At 34.2% G+C, this 20,772-nt stretch overlaps 1 protein-coding gene across 1 annotated transcript; it reads left to right on the forward strand.

Annotated features, from left to right (window-relative positions):
- Window positions 1–1,731: 1,731 nt before the first annotated feature.
- On the forward strand, window positions 1,732–19,750 carry LOC149784637 (uncharacterized). Its single transcript, XM_089933302.1, has 5 exons — window positions 1,732–1,897; window positions 12,581–12,751; window positions 13,974–14,207; window positions 15,442–15,627; window positions 17,270–19,750. Exons 1-5 carry the CDS (start codon window positions 1,756–1,758, stop codon window positions 17,467–17,469), a joined length of 933 nt encoding a protein of 310 aa, XP_089789428.1. The 5' UTR covers window positions 1,732–1,755; the 3' UTR covers window positions 17,470–19,750.
- Window positions 19,751–20,772: the final 1,022 nt, after the last annotated feature.

Here is a 20,772-nt window from a genome sequence, read left to right on the forward strand (position 1 = left end):
TGTAGTTAAACTGTGCCTCAGTCTTGTGAGGTATGGATATCACAAATCGTCAGGTTATTCTATACAACAAATGGTAATTTAGTAACTGTTGTGAACCACTTAAAATGAAGGTTGGAATAGTACATGTTTATATTAATGTGTTTGGAAATATATAATGAAAGGTAAAAATAAGGGAAGGATTTCAATAGTAATTTTACAGATACTTTAAGGCCCTTTGTTAGTTAAAATTTACTAGTATATGAGACAGGATCTTTATAAGAAATAATCTTATTGAAGAAATGTCACAACTTGTTTTGCTTATCCTAGAATGTTGAGTTATAAATTGATAACAAAATCTTCAATATCATTGTTGAATAAAGTACTTGACCATTTAGGCAGTAGCTGCGTTACCTTTTGTCACATACTTTTGGGGATGTCATGCGTGTCCTTAGTGAAGCAGGAGTTACGCGGAAAGTACAAGCCTTTGCTACAGTAAATGAGCAATATTCCTAGATTCACAACCACCCCGGAACCGTAAGAAACACTTACACACAGCAGAATGGAATATACTTGCATGACTTATGTAGACAATTGCAAGAACAATGCATGACATATTTGGACAATTAATGTGGTTCAGATTAATTAAACATGGTACATAACGAAGCAACTTGCCTACTTTAAAATATGTAATTAAATATTTTTTGTTATGACAGATTCCTATTAAACACTGCAATACAACAAATTGTTCATGGACCGAAAGGTGCGATCCATCCAAACCCGTTGATAAAAATGCCTGTGTACCTGCTGGGAAGATTTGTGTTTTGTGTATTTGCATGAATGTAAAATATATATTCCATAGTTTGTTATTTATAGCAGTTTAATATTGCAAGTCAAGCATTCTAGTAATCTATATTGTTTCGACATGTTGTGTGATGAATACAATTATGTTTTTGTAGTTATCATATCATGCACTGGTATATATTACAAAACAGCTAATGCAAGATGGATGAAAGGTAGTGAAAGTGAAGTTAAAGTCTCGCGATGCAAATAACAATGGAAATTGTAGTCGTCCACAGATGTCAGTATACATACTGTTAGAAAGGAAATCATATTGGTCTAGAACATTCCTTATACATACTAAAACCAGAGAAAACGAAAGTGATCCATTAGACATAACATATATATTAATAATAAAGGAAATGTGAGTTATTGGGGATTTTATATAAACATTCTAGTGAAAGAGGAATTATAATGGGTACATCAGTGTGAGTTTGCTTATTAACTAGCTAAGAAAATGAAAGGGCCATATGACATTTGCTATACATGCCACTAACGAAGAGACTGAAGATGGCTTAGAACCATCTCTATGTACACTACTAACAAAGGTAATTAAAGTGATATAAAATTCTCAAGATGCATTTGACTAACAGAGTAAATATGCACGTTAACAATTATATTAACGGGTACTTTACAGTTTCTATCTACTCAAAAGAAATTAAGAGGCATTTGAGGATTCAAAACAAATTTAACTAACATGTCTCGTTGGAATCAGATGCAAAAGAATAGAGATAGAGTCTTGTTTTGATAATGAAGATGGAAAATTGATACTTCTATTTTCGCTGAAAAATCTAAGGTATTCTTCCTAGCTAATTTTAATATTTCTGGATAGCATCCTATATAAGTGTTCTGATCCCACATAGCACAGCATTTATACTTTTACATGAAGTGTTAATTCTTTTCAAAATAGAATGTCTATTTGCGGAGCTTAAGCTGGGAATGACGATTGAGCCATCAAATGAAACAGCTGTGCACACGAAAGCACGGCGTAGATGTTTATCAGAAAATATGGAGCGAGGTGATCCTATAACGACTTGTCTTGAAAGCGAGGCTAAATGGTCTAATCCAGATTTCAAGTGCGGTATGGCAAATATCTCTCAAATTACATCATATATCATTTTGTATATCACCTCTCTCAAATGCCACTCTTCCTTACCCCTAACAGGTGGCATAAGACATGATCTATCTATTTGTTCTACTCCAATAAATTTGCAGATCTATTTATCTAGCTATCTGGTTAATTGTGTCATGTAATGGTTTTCCTTGTCATGTTCACTGCCATTGCAATAGTATATAGTCATATTACATAGCATACTCAACACTTTGAAGACGCATTTCGGAACAGGCATAAAAGTTAGATACTTGCATACAATTCTAGTAACAGTTTTATGTTTCTCTGAGATGTTTTTATATACAGTCATGAAACTGTTTTTATTTATTTGTGAAGATGACAATACGTAGGAAAATCGTGTTGAAGTTAACAATCAAAGAGGTTTTTACTAAAATAGCTCACTAATTTAGACGGATACTTAATCATAAATAAGAATGTCTGATGTTCGTGCATAAGTGCATTTTCTCAGACACTGTTGTATGCAAAATCTGAAAAGCCAATGGTTTTATTAATCATTGGAAATACTACTCATTATAAGGCAAATAAGGTTGCAGTTTCCTAGTTTTATACTACAGTGATTACTTAAATGTTTGGCAATTATGTCTTTTTCCATCACAAGAGACTCATCGGAGGAATCACCTTTTAGAGGATTACTTACTATCAGCAAAATTATCTTGTTCAAGTGATGACAATTACTTTTGTCATGCTTTTATCAAGGAATTCGATCATTTGTTTCCTTACTATATCGTCACGGGATGATGTTACATGCATAAGGAAGTGATACATACTTATCGTGCCCTATAGAAATGTACATTTTTATATTTGCATCTTGCTCGCTCTTATTGACACTGTTACATGTAATATTATGTAATTTGTTATGTTTTCCTGCGTGTATGGTGATATAATTTAATGTTTTTAAGTAAGTCGTTCATTTTTTGACTGCTTTATGTATGAATATCAAAGATGATGTGTGCATCTAGCTCAATGGTATTAATTGTTATTGTTATGTTTAAGGAGGACGGCTAGATTAGGAATTAGGTGGATGTGATGCTATGTATAATAACACCAACCATACCTTAAGATAGCCCGTCGTGTGCAGTGTCTTAAACAGTGCTTTGTGACACGACTGCTAAAACTCAATAAAACTCAATATATATATATATATATATATATATATATATATATATATATATATATATATATATATATATATATATATGACGATGTGTTCAGTTTTGTTCTGTGTATCCCAAATCAGTATGGCAGTGGACGTCAGATCTTGTGGGTAAATTATATATATATCTACATAGCGAATTCGTATCCTGCTCCATTGACGCGTGCATATCTCTGGTTGTCTTGACAATACTGTATGGACCTTCATTGAAGTGATGTATGTATCTAGCACAAGTTCCTTGACACTGATGTACGGTTATGGAGGCTGATATGTGCATTCATCGCTATCACTTGTGTTAGAACCCATAACATACAATTTTGCTAGTAATAATCAAAGTTATATAAAAACAAGGTTAGCTGTTTTAATTTGCTCTTAAGACGTGCATTTGGGAGCATCAGGTCAATTATTACGTCACAGAACCAGTAGAGGACGCAATGTTTGTAGATTGGGTATTCTTGATATTTCCTGAAAATATCTAGTCAGATTTAGATGCATAAGGAAAGAATTGTATGTAAAACATGCGATATTAATCAAAGTCTCAAACTGTCTTCATACTATGTTTGCTACAAATATTAGGTGGTTTGATTTAATTTCTCATCATAGAAAGAGAATATCAAAAAACGTATACAGAGCTTTCCTCGAACCACTCATTGATACTCTCTAACCATAAATTGTAAAAAAAGTGAAATGTCATTAAAAGATGCCTTTATATGAACTCTGTTAAAACACGTGACGAATAAATCTTAATGAAAATCCAATATTATTAATAAAGTTCCGTTGCAAATATAAAACAGCCACTGGTAAAATAAAACTCCGTGTACGTTTGAGACAATGTTTGTTATTGCTGGATGATAATATATTATGAGGCCTTATAGGAACGTACGATTGCTCTTATATAACGGAAATGTTGCTTGTTGTACACATGTTCGTTGAAATGAAAACTTTTTTAACAATAATTGTTTACTTAATTTCGTTGCAATACACACAAAACCGAGCATCTAATATATGAATTAAGACTTTAATGTATAGAATTCGAAAAGGAAATAGCATAAGCTATATGACTCAACTGTGATTTGAACTGTGACTCAACTGTGATTTAAAGAATAATATAAAATGTAGAGTTGTACTGAATTTTACTGTTGTACTTTGACTCAAAACAGCATATTTTGTGAGACTGGATGAACGTATCAAACGTAGTTAAAGGGTTTGTATCGGAATATTATGATGAAATTGAACAGGAAAATGTAATACAAATGTGTAGTTCTTTGAACTGAAATTATTAGATATTAAACGTAGACTCTATCTTGCCCAATTATAGTTTCAAGTAATGCATACATATATTCCTGGTCTCTTAGTCTTGGAACGTTTCAAGCAAAACTCAAGCTGATCGTCAAACTCAGAAATTAGAGCCTATATAACATTAAAGTGACACCCGTAGAATCTTCAATATCTGATCGCCTCATACATGTATATTACAGATTAGGTAGGAGTCCAGAAATTTGAATTTATTACTGAGATCCCTGCGTGCCAGGCTTCAAAATGCGGGGTATTCTTTGCTGATATATTGTTTATTTAGGTTTAACATTGAACATTACAAACACTATTTGGTTGGAGATTAAATGGAACAAGTGCTAGTATCTCAAGTCGTGTAGTTTCATCAAAGGAGGTTGACATGCATGTCATGTGACAAAGCAACGCGACTGTGTTGAAAGGCTACCAAGTTTTGAACTGAGATCTGAACTGAAATTTCATTTTTTTATCACTTCGGAAATGAGTTCAGTGCATTAATAATCCGTTATAATGTTTCTAGTCGAAGAAGTTTTCGTACCCACGAAGAACGTGACCTTGAGGTTTGACCATAAGAAAGGAGGTACATTGCCGAGATCCAACACCAAGCTGGAGTACATGTATTTATTAGTCATGCATTTTTTATCCAAGCAGAAGCACCTACAAGGAAATGTTATGTTGGATCATGCGAGTTCGATGTAATATTTGTTGAAGTTGTAACACAGTATTTACGCACATTAATGGCAATATAATGTCGGGAAAATAGGAGCTAAATACCTTCCCAAGGAAACACTGAGGCAGCCGATCCGGACTGACCCAGTAGGGTATCATGGACTCATTATAGCCAACAATGTGAAAAAGAGTACAGTTTAAAGAAAACTACCATTCCAAATTTCAAACCATTGGAGTTTTGTTGCAGTGGAGAGTGCTAATACAGCAAACCGGCCTATACTATGTGCATTTATGAGCTTGCGGAACTTTATTTCGAGCACAAATATATCTTTGGAGTAGAAACGGAGGGAATATTAACTAGCTCCACCTGGAATGTCGGCAGACCCATCATTGAGCGTCGTGGAGAGGATTCTCGAGGTAGTAAAACACTCCCTGTCTATGCTGAATCTGCACTTGTTTTGTTCTTATTACCTCGCAGTGCTTGGTCCAGTGCACTGGTGGCTAGCACAGGTACGGCTTACTAATCTCTAAAGTTAGAGGTCATATTTTATGATAAAGGTTTTTATACCGACGCAGTTTTTAATATTAGGAAGCTCACTGGCGTTAGTACATGGCATATTAGTACAGGATCGCTGCGTGTGTTATGAGACGAAGAGAAGGGATCACTGCCTAAGCCAGAAGTCACATACGCTGTACGTTTTCGGTGATCAAATTATATCCATTCCATGCCGTTCTGATCAATTTTTTCTGGCGCCTGTGTGAAGCCTATAGCCGCTATCTCCTCGATGATCTGAGGAGGACATCCACGCAATTTCTATTTGGATTGCAAATGAACAATCTCTGGAGAATGCTTCGAAGAGTGAACTGGAAGCTGTTTACTTGTACAGGAGATGTGTTTCTTCTGCTGATGTCGCTCACCTTGGTTTTATTAAAAGTCGCAAACAAATGGATGGGATATGAAATCATTCATGCTGTCTATATATAATTCAATGACAGTAAATCGTAGCACTGCTTGAGTCAAATTACAGGCAGTGTCTGTCTGGCTTTTCAGTGGTCTGGGTAGGTATAGATGCTGCGTGATTCAATTTCTGCGAAAATATTATTTTAGCCGTGGTTGATTCTGCTCAGTTCGACAAGGACAATAACACTGGCTTGATATTTGATAGGAGGACCAATAGTAAGCGCATACTATGTGAGCCTTATCGTATATCACTTCTACTGCAGTGATGATATGTCCTTGCTCTTGTCCGCGAAGAGCGTGGCTGCTAAATCCGTCTCATCTATCATTAGGTACGTAAACTCTGTTAAAACAAGTCGCATGAACCGTCTATAACAATGCCATAGTCCTCCTCAAATTGTGCGGTTGGACCCAGATCACATGCAATGGAATATTTTAGTTCGCAGGACGATACATGGATTGCACTAAGATTTTGTCAACATCTTTACTTAATCTGGATACTGTTTTGTCATTGATGTAGTAGATGCTACAGTGCTGATCTAGTGACTCTGCGATGGTGCTACTATTGTAGTCTTGGGAAACAACGTTATACCGTGAATTTCCCAGCTGTTTATATTTTCCGACTGTCTCAGTAGATGTCGTATCTGTGATTCCAGATGCGCTGATCGATGATGCAGTGGGAGATTGGAATGGTGTGATTCATGTGACATAGTGTTTGGTACTATACGATTCCTTTATGACACAATTTTTGATACGTAACTTGAGGCCTATTAACCACTTGAGAAGAAGAGCTTGTTGCCGATCGACTGCCTTGCACTTCATGGTACGCTCGACACTGGAAATTACAAAGGAGTTACTTCAAGTGATGCCATTCACTATTGTCATGATATATAGGCATGCAAATGGACGATTGGTTCCATACGAAATCATCACGGGCTGATGTTACATGCATATAGACGTGTGATGTTCTTCTCGCGCCCCAACGAATATGCTTTTTTGCATATGTATCTTGCTCGCTCTTCATGACACGGATATATGTATGGTTATGTACTATGCTATGTGCATGTTACTCACTTTCCTTGACATGGTTGTATGTATGGTGATGGAGGTTAATGTTTATATGTAACTCAGTTTCCTTGACATGCATTATGTATAAGTATCGAATTTGATTTGTGCATGCAATTTAGTTTTGTTGACACTGAAAATTCCAAATAATATCATGGCATATTTAGATGCTCAAGGAATGTATTCTATGTAAAATAGAATGATATTTTATGCCCAGTCTCCAATTGACCTCGTATCATATTTGTTACAAATGTTAGATGGCTTGATTGTATTTCTGAAACATGTCATGCATTCTCATGACGATTGCAATGGAAACCTTGTGTTGATAAAAATCAATGATCTTGAGAGTTTTCATCTTTTCCATGGACGTCTCAATGACCCTGTCTAACTATAATAACAATACACAATGATACGGATGTAATCGTTCTAGTCGAAGTTGTTGTTGTGTCTATTAAGAATGTAACCATGAGATCTCAGCATAATTAAAAAGGTATATTGCCCACACCCAACACACTGTACGGATTTTATTTAATAATGCATATTTTATCCAGCCAATTGCACCTACATGTAAGTATTATGTTCGATAATGTGGGTTCAATTTAACGTTTGCTGAAGTTGCAGCAAAGTGTTTTCATGGCCGTTTAAGCGCATTGAACTAATATCATGACGTGGAAATAAGATACAAGTACCTTCCCAAGAAACACTGTGGCATCCGATCCGGACTGAATTGGGCGGGTATCGTGAATTTTAATATATCCATCAATGTGCAAATAAGTAACGTTTAAAACAAACTACCTTTCCGAATTTCAAACTAAACAAACATTACAATGCTGTGGGGTTGTGTTGCTGTGGATAGTAGCAATACTGCTAACCGACAAATAGCACGTGCATTTCTGCGTTTGCGCAATGTATTATCATCCTTTCGAGCTTTAAAACAACTCCGTGCGTATTTAGATTATGAGGTTTTTAAAAAACTCGAGGTAACGATAGCAGCCCCATGACAGGAATGAGTCACTTTCATAAACTTTATCCATGGAGGATATCGTTTGCGATATAAAGAGCACGTGGAGGGCAGTGCAACTATCTCCAGGTTATATGTAGACAGACCTAACATTGGACACCGACGTGCGAACGTCGTGGAGAGGCTTCCCGAGGTAGATAAACCCTCCCGGTCTCTGTTGTACTCAATCTGTGAATGTTTTGTTCTTGTTCCATCGAAGTGCTTGCGCCAGAATATTATTCATGCACTGCTGGCTAGTGTGGTACGGCTTATACATTTTAGCATTAAGGTTTATATACCGACATATTTGTGTACTGGAGGACGACTCGAACATACTGCCACAAGTAATCGTTACTCACAACTGGTACCTGCGCGTGTTATTCTATGCCGCTTATAGATCACTGCCTACGCCACGGCATGTTTCCGGTCGTACAATCATATGTTTCATTTTTCCCCGGAGCCTCTATGATGCCTCAGTGGCTATATACCTTATATAATCGTCCGATTTGTCATTAGGCACTAAACCATCTTAAATCTTTTCGCATATCTCGTCTATAACAATAGTACTGTCCTTCTCAACTTGTGCTCTTGGGCCCAGACTACCAGCAATGTAATATTTTAGCTCGCAGGACGATAACTGGTTTGCACTACACACATTCGCTTGCATTTCACCATTACATTGGTTTTCTTGGTGTATTCTTCTCGCAGCTGTTTTTCTTCTTAAAATATATGTTTCACTCGGTAACTTCAAGGGTATATTATAGTTCATCTCAAATAAATGTGATCACTAAGTATAAGTATTAGTGGCCTTCATGTGCTGTACTCATTGGCACTTCTAACCATTTATTATATTTGCTAGTACATCTGTATTGTAATGATAGAGAGGATTTACTTGAAGGAGTATTTATAGAGTTTGTGTTTTCTTAGGGCTTGACACTGCACTAATTCACAGCCATACTGATTTCCGAAACGAAATGCACACATTCTTAAACGGTCAAATGCGAATGCGTTGAATAATAGTCCAGTTTTTCTTCTTCGTACCTTAGACAATGCTGACAAAACATAATTAACGGGGGACACAACTCCACTTCGTTGTTATAGAAACAATCCTTTGGTATATTTTCATGCATGGTACTGCATTCTGCAACTTGTTTTCACGTGTAAATATCATCACTCCCAGTTATAGAAAACGCTCCGATATCTAGACGAATGTCCATGTTCAAATTGCCTTTAAGTCAGATACTGATATGCCTCCATATGATGCTCGTCATCTTGACAAGTCCTCAGGCATTAGTAGACCAACCCTATTCGGGCAAGATCTTCTTCGGCGTGCGCCTTAATTCACAAAGTGAGAGGCAGAGTGCGAAAGACATATTTTGTGGCTACATCATAGTACTGCTCGATGCTATTAACAGTCACCTTTCTCACTGGCCAGATCTGGATCGGTCGACGTCAACTGTGATAACAAGGGTTTCTTGGTGTCTCTGCGCAAGTCCAGACAGCTACCTGAATTATTGTACCCTGCAGAGATCAACGTCGTCAAAGGAAATACCATCGTAGTTGATCATATCGCAGTGCTTGAGGATAAGGTCCTCTTCTACATCCGCAATGCTTAATCCAAGCGGTATGCGAAGCGTAACCGCTTCAAAGACTTTATCGGATGGCCGTCGCACAGAGAATTTCAGGAAGCAAATGCAAACGTTAGGCTGTGCTGAAGCAATCGAACGATGATGATCATTTACTATTCTTATCATTAGCCTCCGGCAAAATAGAACTGGTTCAGCTATTGAGTTAGGTGCAACGAAATGCTCTATGGATGCAAAAACCTATAATACGATAAACTCTATTTCATCTTCTCCACAAATACCTCTGTCAGATAGTCTTCTGCCTCGGCGATTCCGTTCCGGTGTGCTTCCGGCTCTATCGGTCTTGCACCTTCATTGTCCCTGCTGCTTTATTCCTGGGTCTTGAGGGAAGACATGCTCTGATGTAGAGCCATAGAGCATTACCCTTGTCATTCTATTCATGCACGCTTAATGCTCTTTGTAATGTAGATATATTATTTTCCAAAGTATATGATGCAGGCAGCACATAACATTTAGATCAACATTAGTTACATTGCGAATACATTTCAAAGTAATAATCGAGCATCTTCTTGAATACCGTAGATTATCTAATTAATGGCGCAAATGTCAATAATGAGGAAACAGCATGCTCAAGAACGCAATTTTGCAAGATATTAGATACTGTAAATGATTTAATATCTACATGAAGAACAAGAAAATCAAAATAGTTTTGGACGTATATGTAAAACACACATAATCATTGGTTGCTACTACTTTTAATATTTTGAAATAATGTGAAAATTAAATTATGTATATGCTTTCTTTCCTAAATTACATAAAAAGCCCTTGATAGAGTACATATCAGCAATATTTTATATACACTTTGCAAGTATGGAATACGGAACAGTAGACAGTTTATTAAGCCCTTCCTCAAATGTATCAAAAAGCAAACGAATTGTATTAAGCCTCAAAATGGAATGACATGTTCACAAAACATGTAGAACACTAAGAAGGACATGTTTTGGTTCAAAATCAATTCAATAAATATGTCAATGATTTGCTTATCAGTTCCAATGGATTATGTGATTAGTTATATATTAATATTCATGACTATACCAAATAAACTTATATTGGGCATGCACACACGATTGTATTACTTTTAACTAATGAAAGCGGTTTGCAAAATAATTTTCACAAACTGGAAAACTTGGTGTTTCTTTCCTTTTCAACTGGTTGACACATCATACAGGTTTGTAAAGAACGACATCGGCTTTTGAACAGAAGTTAAGTCAATGATAATGCACTCAATTCAAGCCGAAAGCCGGTTTCAATAAGCTAGTTGTTGCAGATATCTCATTTTGAGATATCATACGCTTGCCTAATTGTGCATTGGTCATATATTTTAAACACTATTCGTGTTAATGGCGGAGAAGGAAGAAAACAATAAATTTGAGTTGGATATATATATATATATATATATATATATATATATATATATATATATATATATATATATATAAGTCCTTATATATTTTACAATGGTATACGAACTATGATGTATAACCACACCCAGTTCGTATGTTCTAGCATTTTGTACTATTGTGCAAACTAAAATATGTATAAGACTTCCTCGAGATGTACACGAAGTGTATGAGTCAATAAGATGGAATAACTAACACCTTTCCAACAAATGTAAGAGTTTAGCAAGGATGCGTTTCAACTTCAAAAACTGTTTAATATACATGTTTTTCATATATTAAACAGTTTTCATGAGTCATGTGATCAATTATGTTTTAGCATTTCTAACTAAACATATCTTATATATTCCAACACAGATATTTTAAATTAATCAAAGCTGTGTATACATTTGGTTCGAAATTAAATACTAAATATAAATGAAAGAAATTTTCGTATTCACATTTAAGAATAAATATACTGTGATACATAATGGAAAGGATATCAGCGTTGAATGCAAAACTAAATTAGAATATTGTTATTGCTATTTTACCAACAATGATTTCTGTTACTTCTGTTAAAATAATATTTGTGTTTTTCAATCTTCATGAGTTTTGAGAGCCACCTCCCCCAAGAAAAAGAAACAAAACAAACTAAACAAAGGTAAAGAAAAAGAGAAAAAAGATCAAACGAACAGGGAGGCGATGGTAGATTTCGTTGTTTTAAATTATCATCGGTTCTATTGACGGAGCTTCGCAAATAGATGATAAATATATCGAATACAAACAGGTCATGCATGCTCATGCAATGGTAATTTGCAATATTCAGTTGGAAAACTATTTTAAGCTAATGATTAAAATCACCTTTTTATGGAGTCACATTTGGAGATAATTGTAAATGGCACCCTCTTCTTTGCTCACATAAATATACATCGTTCCTTAAATAAATATACAGTGTTCGCGTATTTTATGATCTTCTCAAGAAGCTGAAACAGAAAAAATAAGAACATGAAGAAGAATTCGAATACAAAATAAACAAACCTAAACACGACTTATACGCAAATATAGATATAAAACATATATAAGGATATATATTTCGTACATGCACCTTCCAGAAGTCACAGAACTACGGTGGCGATACATCTTTTGTCGCCCTTTGGCATACCATTTTTCTCAAAACAACATATCTCAGTAGCTCTTTATGGAATATATAACAGAATGAAAGGCGTCATGTTGATCACAATGTTGAGTAGTGTTTACTGCATCTCAAGTATTTGTGTAAGTTTTCTTCCCATGTATTATTTAAGGCCATACTCCATTTTAGTTGCAGATGCTGCTTTGCAGGTACTGTAAGATATTCTTCTGACTTGTCTTGTTTCACAATCCGCGTTTTACAACCCACGTTTTGCATACGTTTATAACATTCATAAGCTTAGTACAGAAGGTAATTGTACAACGTACATGTTCACATTTAACAGTGTGTACAACTCCTCCGGCAAAATCTGGGGCGATAAATGAAATGCCAGAAGTGGAGATTGGACAGAACTACACGTACAAATGCCAGGTTGGTCTGCTGGGGAAAGGACAACAGAATCCGACCGTCACGTGTCTACAGGAGGGTAGCTGGACCTCAACCTATTTTATTTGTGGTAATTTAATAATACATTTAATTATATGACAGTATTGTTACCGTGCCTTATTTGTTGATATATAGCATTTCCTTCCACTTTATGACATTTCAGGTCATGACTTAATGTCATGTAAGGCATCCGCATTCACTGAAGACACTTTCATGACATTGTTGTCTTTAATAAAGTAAGTTTGTCATGTGATCAATACATTTTTAAATAAATGATGTGTTAAACTGTTTTAAAGTGTAGATGTCAGGAATTTGTCAATAAGTGCACTTTGTAATATTAGAATAGAATGCTCTCTTGGTCATTTCAAATTTTCAGCAATTTATAAAACAATGTGGAAAATATTTATCTACTTCATCTTCTTCAAAAGGGGATGATAACCTTTTATTCTTAGTAAAATCAAAACCTAAGCATGTGTTTAAAGTGGAAGGCTATTTTTCACTTGCCAGCTCTAATTCGTTTAGTTTAAATTGAAATTTTCTTTCTTAATTTTCTCATTAGATCTCGCTTTCCTCCTCCAGCAATTGCATCTGCATTTGTTTCTCCTCTTTCTCCAATTGCATTTGCATTTGATTCAATCTTTCTTCTATTTGCGACAACATTTGGGTTTCTCATTATCTTTATCTAATTGATTTTGTCTTTCTTGAAGCTCAGTTTTTCTTAACTGTATTAGATCTTCAGTACGAATTAACAATCTTTCCAGTAACAAGATTATATAGTCTTCCACATCATCCTCCACTAAAAATTAACATTTTCTCATAAAACTCATTACCTAATAGAAAATAACCTTCTGGATTTTGTTTAATGTTCAGAAAGTAAAATTAAATTATTAAAATTATGTTACTAAAATTATAAAATATAATCTGGACAATATCAGGTACACCAGATAACTTGTAGGATAATCCCAATATGCTAGATCCAGACCGAAATAAGCATTTTTACATCTATTATTAATGATCCTTATATTAAACCCATATGTATGTGTGTTTATGTGTATGTGGGTATATGTATGTGCGCATCTATGTATGTATATATATATATATATATATATATATATATATATATATATATATATATATATATATATATATATATATGTATGTGTGTGTGTGTGTGTCTGTGTGTGTGTGTGTGTGTGTGTGTGTGTGTGTGCATGAAGGATTAGAAGAAAGCAATAGCAATGAGATTCTTTATTTTTACATTCTGATAATTTACTTGTTTCATTCTCATTCAGTAAAACGGAACTGGAAACAGGATACAAGATATCTTGGCAACGCATATGGCTTTGGTCTAATCGGTACAGCGACAGGGATTGATTTGTTGGCGTGCATGCAACAATGTGACGATATGAACAACTGCTTGTCCTTCTTTTATGATAATCACACGGGCATGTGTGCGTTATCCTCTTCATTCAGGAAAGGATCGCCGCTGCTTATTCAATCGAGTTATGGATGGATCTATTACACGGGTAAATATTATATAATTATTATTCCAATGACGAAGACATAAAGTTATGCGATCTAATAAATTTACATCCAGTTGTGTATGTATGTATGTATGTATGTATGTATGTATGTATGTATGTATGTGTGTATGTATATATGTATGTTCTTGTTATAGGATTTATCGACATTTTTAAGCACAAGAAAGACTATACATGGCGGCCAGTATATATGTTGGAGGAAGAACTCGAGAAAGCCCCGGAATAAACCACCAACCGACGAGAAGCTACCGGCAAACTTTCTCACGTACCCACATTGGCCGAGCAGGAGACTCCAACCCACGCAAACAGAGGTGAGATGGCAATAATCCGCAACGGTGTTTTCGACCATTCCGCAACTCGGGTCCCCATTGCTATGTATGTATATATGTTGTATGTATGTATGTATGTATGTATGTATGTATGTATGTATGTATGTCGGTATTTGTCTATGTATGTATAGATGTTGTGTGTTGCATGTATGTATGTATGTATGTATGAATGCATGCATGCATGCATGCATGCATGCATGCATGTATGTATGTATGTATGTATGTATGTATGTATGTCGGTATTTGTCTATGTATGTATAGATGTTGTGTGTTGCATGTATGTATGTATGTATGTATGGTGTATGTATGTATGTATGTATGTATGTTTGTTTCATTATTGGATTTACATCACACTATATATATATATATATATATATATATATATATATATATATATATATATATATATATATATATATATATATATATACATATATATACATTCATCCATACACGAACACACACACAAATATATATATATATATATATATATATATATATATATATATATATATATATATATATATATATATATATGTAATCGTTATTACACATAATGTGATACTGTTTACAAGTGTAAATTCGAATTACATATATGTGTGTGTGTGTTTGTGTTTGTGTATTTATGAATGTATATATATGCAAGCAATATCTAATTTACTGTATATCTTACAACAGGAGAAATAAATCATGTTAAATGTTGTAATTACTTTAATGACATATTTTCTTAATCTGAAAACGTGGTATTATTTAAATGCCACATACATATTTCGAGTCAAGAGAGGAAACAAAATTGACTGTATCATTCCAGCTCGCAAATTATTTACGACCTCAGAGTGACTGTAGCAGGGACTCCATCTTTCACCAAATTATGAACTTGCATTTTGCAGCCTTATGTGATATGGAGTACGGTAATGTCAGTTTGGGAGGTTCTTACGTCTGCATCAAGTACTATGACACAAAAAGCACATTCCAAGACGCAAAGGCAGAATGCGAATCTGAAAAGGCAAGGATGCTTGTCGTTACGAAAGAGGCCGAGATAGCTGATGTAAAGAAGTTTATTGGTTGGAACATGGGTAAGTGACGATGCTTCTAACTAGATAGAACACAAGCAATGTTAGCCTCAATACATGTTAGTAATAAACTCAACTGCAAGTCAGAGTCTGGAATATTTACCACGTTCTCTAGTGCTAAGCAAAATAAAGTTAGAATCACTTACGACTTTGTAAATGTCACAAATATCAGTGACATTTAATGATGACACAACACGCAGAATCACCGATACAAGTAACAATGACCGCTTACCGTCATTTTCAACATATTTGACATTTATTGGCAGTACTGAGCTTTCAGTTTAAACAGTTCATGTCGAACATCAATGTAATTATCACAAGACAAAGTAAATATAAACAGCTAACATATAGCAGCGAGTTTGAAACCAGTCAACAATCTCTTTGAAAGAAAATGATGCTCATCACAATCGGTCTCCCAACAATGTTCCTTTCCGTGTTATTCAGTTTCCCGCACACCAATTTAGCCTCAATATACATTCATTGTTGTTGCAATGCAATCTTCATCATTGTATCTTACCCTTTCTATTGTTCGTACCACCTACAAACGTACACTTGAAGAATAATAGGATATTCTCAATGAATACATTTTACAAAACTAATAGCACTTTCACCCATTTCTGAACGTATGTGCAGACCTGGTACGAATATAACAGTAATTTGGATATTGTTCGGTCATTGCTAGTTGAGACTATATAAATGTTTGCACCATCACACTGTTTAAAACAAAATTTGGAAAATAATCTGAACAAGTTGTGTATAATTAGAGAAAGAAAGATAGTCACACGTAGATAGATAGATAGATATATAGATAGATAGATAGATAGATATATAGATAGATAGGTAGATAAATAGATAGATATATAGATAGATAGCCATAAAGATTGACGAAATGTTCGCCATAGTTAAGTATTGGAAGAGAAGTTCCAATGCACGGATGGACGGACTAACGCATGAATGCTCAAATACGACAGAGTCCAGACGATCGTATCGAAAGGAGATATTTTCATCTGAAACAATTGATGTTCTTTCCAGATGAGGCTGTCTTTACTCAGCAGCATGTATCATCATATCTTAAGTTTGCAGTTAAAGTGTGATATTTACTGGCGTTCGTGACATATGTGGGTGCTATAAATCTTTCAGCATCTTCGAGACTATAATAGATCAACTATCGTTAAATTACGTAGGCATACTCTTAAGTATTCTGTTATTCCTTTTCCTCAAACTTCCATGACAACTCATAGACGATGATTTCATTGTCCACGTTATATTTGAAAAAAAAACTTCATTTAAATCATACATGTTTGTTTTCTTTAACCACGAAAAACAAATTCAATGCATTTCTTGATAATACGTATCACATAAACATACAATAGGAAAACATTGAGATAAATGAGCATTTTAATTTATCATACATGCATACATACATACATACATACATACATACATACATACGCTCATACATACATAACAAACATATATGCATGCATGCATACATACATACATACACACACACATCTACATACATACATACATACGTTCATACATACATAACATACATATATGCATGCATACATACATACATACATACATACATACATACCAGAATTTGACCTTTATATATGCATATCAATATTTTTATACACAGACTTGACGTTTATTGGTATATCAGATGAATCTGTTGAAGGAAATTGGGTTAACGGGGATGGAGTGGTGATTCATCCATTTTGGAATCCATCTGAACCGAATGGCAAGGATGGGGAGAATTGTGCAATGATCAGTCCTGCATATCCAGGTCTTATTGACGTTTCGTGCGCCTACAAGCTTTGTTTTCTTTGCTGTAAATAGTAATTTGTGATGCACGCAAACATATCACTGTATCACGACAAAACTGTGTATGAGTGTGTGATTTGGATTTTTAACGTAGCTTTAAGAATGTTTCAGTCTTATTGCTACGATGTCTGCATCATGGCAGTTTATAGTGATGTCTGGTTCTTCATGATGCAGACATGTAGCTTGATGTCCCACCCAGCCTTATTATCTTGACACCAGGCCGTCCAGTCCTAACACTAACTTCTTAAAGCTGCGCGCCAAGGGAGGGAGCTGTTAGGGACATTTTTGTAAGTCTTTGATATTACTCGGCCCGGGATTGAACCCACGTCAACACTGAGTTCTATTTTAAACACGAACGGGATAGTTCTTTTTTGTTGTCTGATATTTCATTTCAGATCACTTGGCATTAAGTTCATTTATGGGCTTTATATGATCCAGTGTCCGCCTTGCAGTTTTCCCGTGCGTTGTCCGTCAGTCGACATTTTATTGTCATCAAAAATCCTTCATTCAGTTCTGAACATAATATATTCTAGTTTATGTTTGTGTCAGAGTCGTCTGCCTAGTAAGATTGTGGCTTCCGTAGCAACCAGGTTTTAACTTTTACTTTAGCAACTAAGCCAGTTTTGATCAAACTTGCCAGTAATATAACTTATAGTTTCCCCAGCAATGATCTGGTCTCGGTTGTAGCACGTGTAAAGGTTTATTTTGTTATGTATTATCTAAAACTTATTAGCCATATTTGATAAGACTGTATAAGGATGTTACCTACAACGATATGTCTTAACAGTGAAACCAGGTAGAGATATCAGGAGTTAGTGCGCCTTCCATACCAACGACGAGTAAATGCTGTTCTGTCCCAAGCGGCCTTGGCCTCCTTTGGACAAGAAATACATACATATTGGCAAATTTTTCTATTTGTAGCATGGCATTTGATATTAAAAGAGAACGAAATTTCAGTAATTTACAGTGAAATTTAGCCAGATAATTTTGAAATAAAACTAACAATGAACATCTTAGTGATGTAATGGAATCTGGGCATTGCCCAACAGGCGCACAATACTACGCACCCTTAAGCTTCTTGTTTTCAAAATCTCTGTTGGAAGATATCGTCTCTGACTTTTTTTTTAAAACTTAAGAACAGTGCTAGTAGATTCTTTCTTGGTCAGACCGATATCGGTGGTATGTGTATGCTGCTAAACTGTATTCAAATATAGGAATATCATGTACCGCGTGAATACAGGTCTTATGGGATGAGTTGTTATTTTTCTTTTCGAATAGATGTTTGGATGTATAATGTAAGTAATTAATGATTGCATATGTAAAAATAAACACATCATTTGCTGTGCAAAAAACCTGTTGTTTTATCTTATATTATAAGACGCAGAGAACAAAAAGTATTTTGTATTTTTTTTCTCCTTTTCAAAATAAAGAACATAAATGTGATGTGTGCTATTTTTAATATTATACTCTTTCAGACAGAGAACACAATAGTGTTGCATAGCCCACTAGTTCTACTAGCTGAAGTAATAGTACACATTATTTTATTTTTAGTCATAGAGTATGCGCCTAATCTTTTCCAAATATTTATCGACTGTTCATCGGTTAGACCGATAATATATAAGTTCTCCAATGCGTTGAAGATATATTGTTCACTCAATTATCTTATTTTAATGCTTGTGTTGCTTAACTCAGTAACGCACTTTTCCTTTCTGTTTTGATCAGAATGTTATGTTAATTCATTTCGAAAGTGTATGCAATTCAATTATTGTATTTCACAAATGTAATCAGGTACAGTTTTAAATATCAAACAGGCATAGATCTGTACAATTGTAGTTCAATTGTATGCGCCAGTTCCACATTTACCATTGCCATCATTTGAGGTACTCATCTGAGCAAAATTTAAACGTCTTGCAATAACGATTACAAATTGTTCATATAACCGTCTGCCATTTCAAGCAAATATATGCAATGCAAATATATTAAATTTGTCAGCCGACCATCCGATTTAAGAAGTCTTTTGACTACAGATAACACATTATATGTAATGGTGTGAATATTCTAAATTCTATGTCGGAATAAATGCTTCTATGAGAAAATATTTGACAAAGAATGTCTTCAGTTATGTCTACCGCAAAATGTACCAATTTTCGTCCTTAGGTATGTTCGATATTTTGGCATAGGGTATTCACATTCTGGATAAAGGAATCTATGCAAGCATCTCCCAGGAGACAGACTTACTCCATCCTGTCAGTTTTTATGCCCTTCTTAAGTATATGTAAATGTATTATTCGCTGCAAATTCGAACTACCTTATTCCATATATATATATATATATATATATATATATATATATATATATATATATATATATATATATATATATATATATATAATGTCCGTGATTGTTCTGTCTTTGTTAGAAACATATGCATACTAATGAGAGAAATGTAGTAATCATATATATATATATATATATATATATATATATATATATATATATATATATATATATATATATATATATATATATATATATATATATATATATATATATATATATATATATATATATATATATATATACATATATATATATAAATTATTGTAGTAATTATATCGTATATATTAATGTAGCAATTATATAGTAAATATTAATGTAGTAAATATGTCGTATACGTTAATATAATAATTACAGTATTTATATAGTATTGTTTTCAATCATCATAGCTTGTGATTCTGATAATAACAATATTGTTATAAGATGTCATCGCTACCAACATCATGTTCTGGGACAATGATATTCATGTTCTGCGACAATGATATTCATGTTCTGAGACAATGATATTCATGATCTGCGACAATGATATTCATTTTCTGGGACAATGTTATTCATACATGATCTCTATATACTCTAAATGTTTTAAACCCTTAAGTATAGTCTAACTCTAAAATGTTTGAATCTCATATAAATTTATGTACAAAAACTTAAGTATTATCTAAAAATATTTGCTTTGTATTCAATCAAAAAGTATAGTTTGGTTATTTATATTTACTGAATTAATTATTTGATCATTTCACGAATATCATATGACATTTCAAATGCTGAAATTCTTTGAAAATATGATGTTGATAGGCCTTTATTGCCTCTGTCATGAAGTAAATTAATGTCATATTTCTACTTGAATGTAATTTAATATAGTGAGTATTTGTTTGATTTAATAAAGAAAAAGCTCCCTTACATTGTTTGTCTCCTTCGTTATAGTTGACATCAAACCTAATTACCTTTCGCAACCCTCCAAACTTTTTGTCTGGTAAGTTT

The sequence above is a fragment of the Sinohyriopsis cumingii genome, chromosome 14 (genome assembly GCF_028554795.1).
Source record: "Sinohyriopsis cumingii isolate HCF-2022 chromosome 14, ASM2855479v2, whole genome shotgun sequence".
NCBI classification, from domain to species: Eukaryota; Metazoa; Mollusca; class Bivalvia; order Unionida; family Unionidae; genus Sinohyriopsis; species Sinohyriopsis cumingii.

What these genes read in the sequence shown, in the direction of transcription:
- LOC149784637 (XM_089933302.1), top strand. Translation starts at nt 1,756, where the DNA reads ATGACGATTGAGCCATCAAATGAAACAGCTGTGCACACGAAAGCACGG. An exon ending in TAATCCAGATTTCAAGTGCG is followed by an intron (nt 1,898 to 12,580) that starts GTATGGCAAATA and finishes CACATTTAACAG; the next exon opens with TGTGTACAACTCCTCCGGCA. An exon ending in TGGATGGATCTATTACACGG is followed by an intron (nt 14,208 to 15,441) that starts GTAAATATTATA and finishes TGCATTTTGCAG; the next exon opens with CCTTATGTGATATGGAGTAC.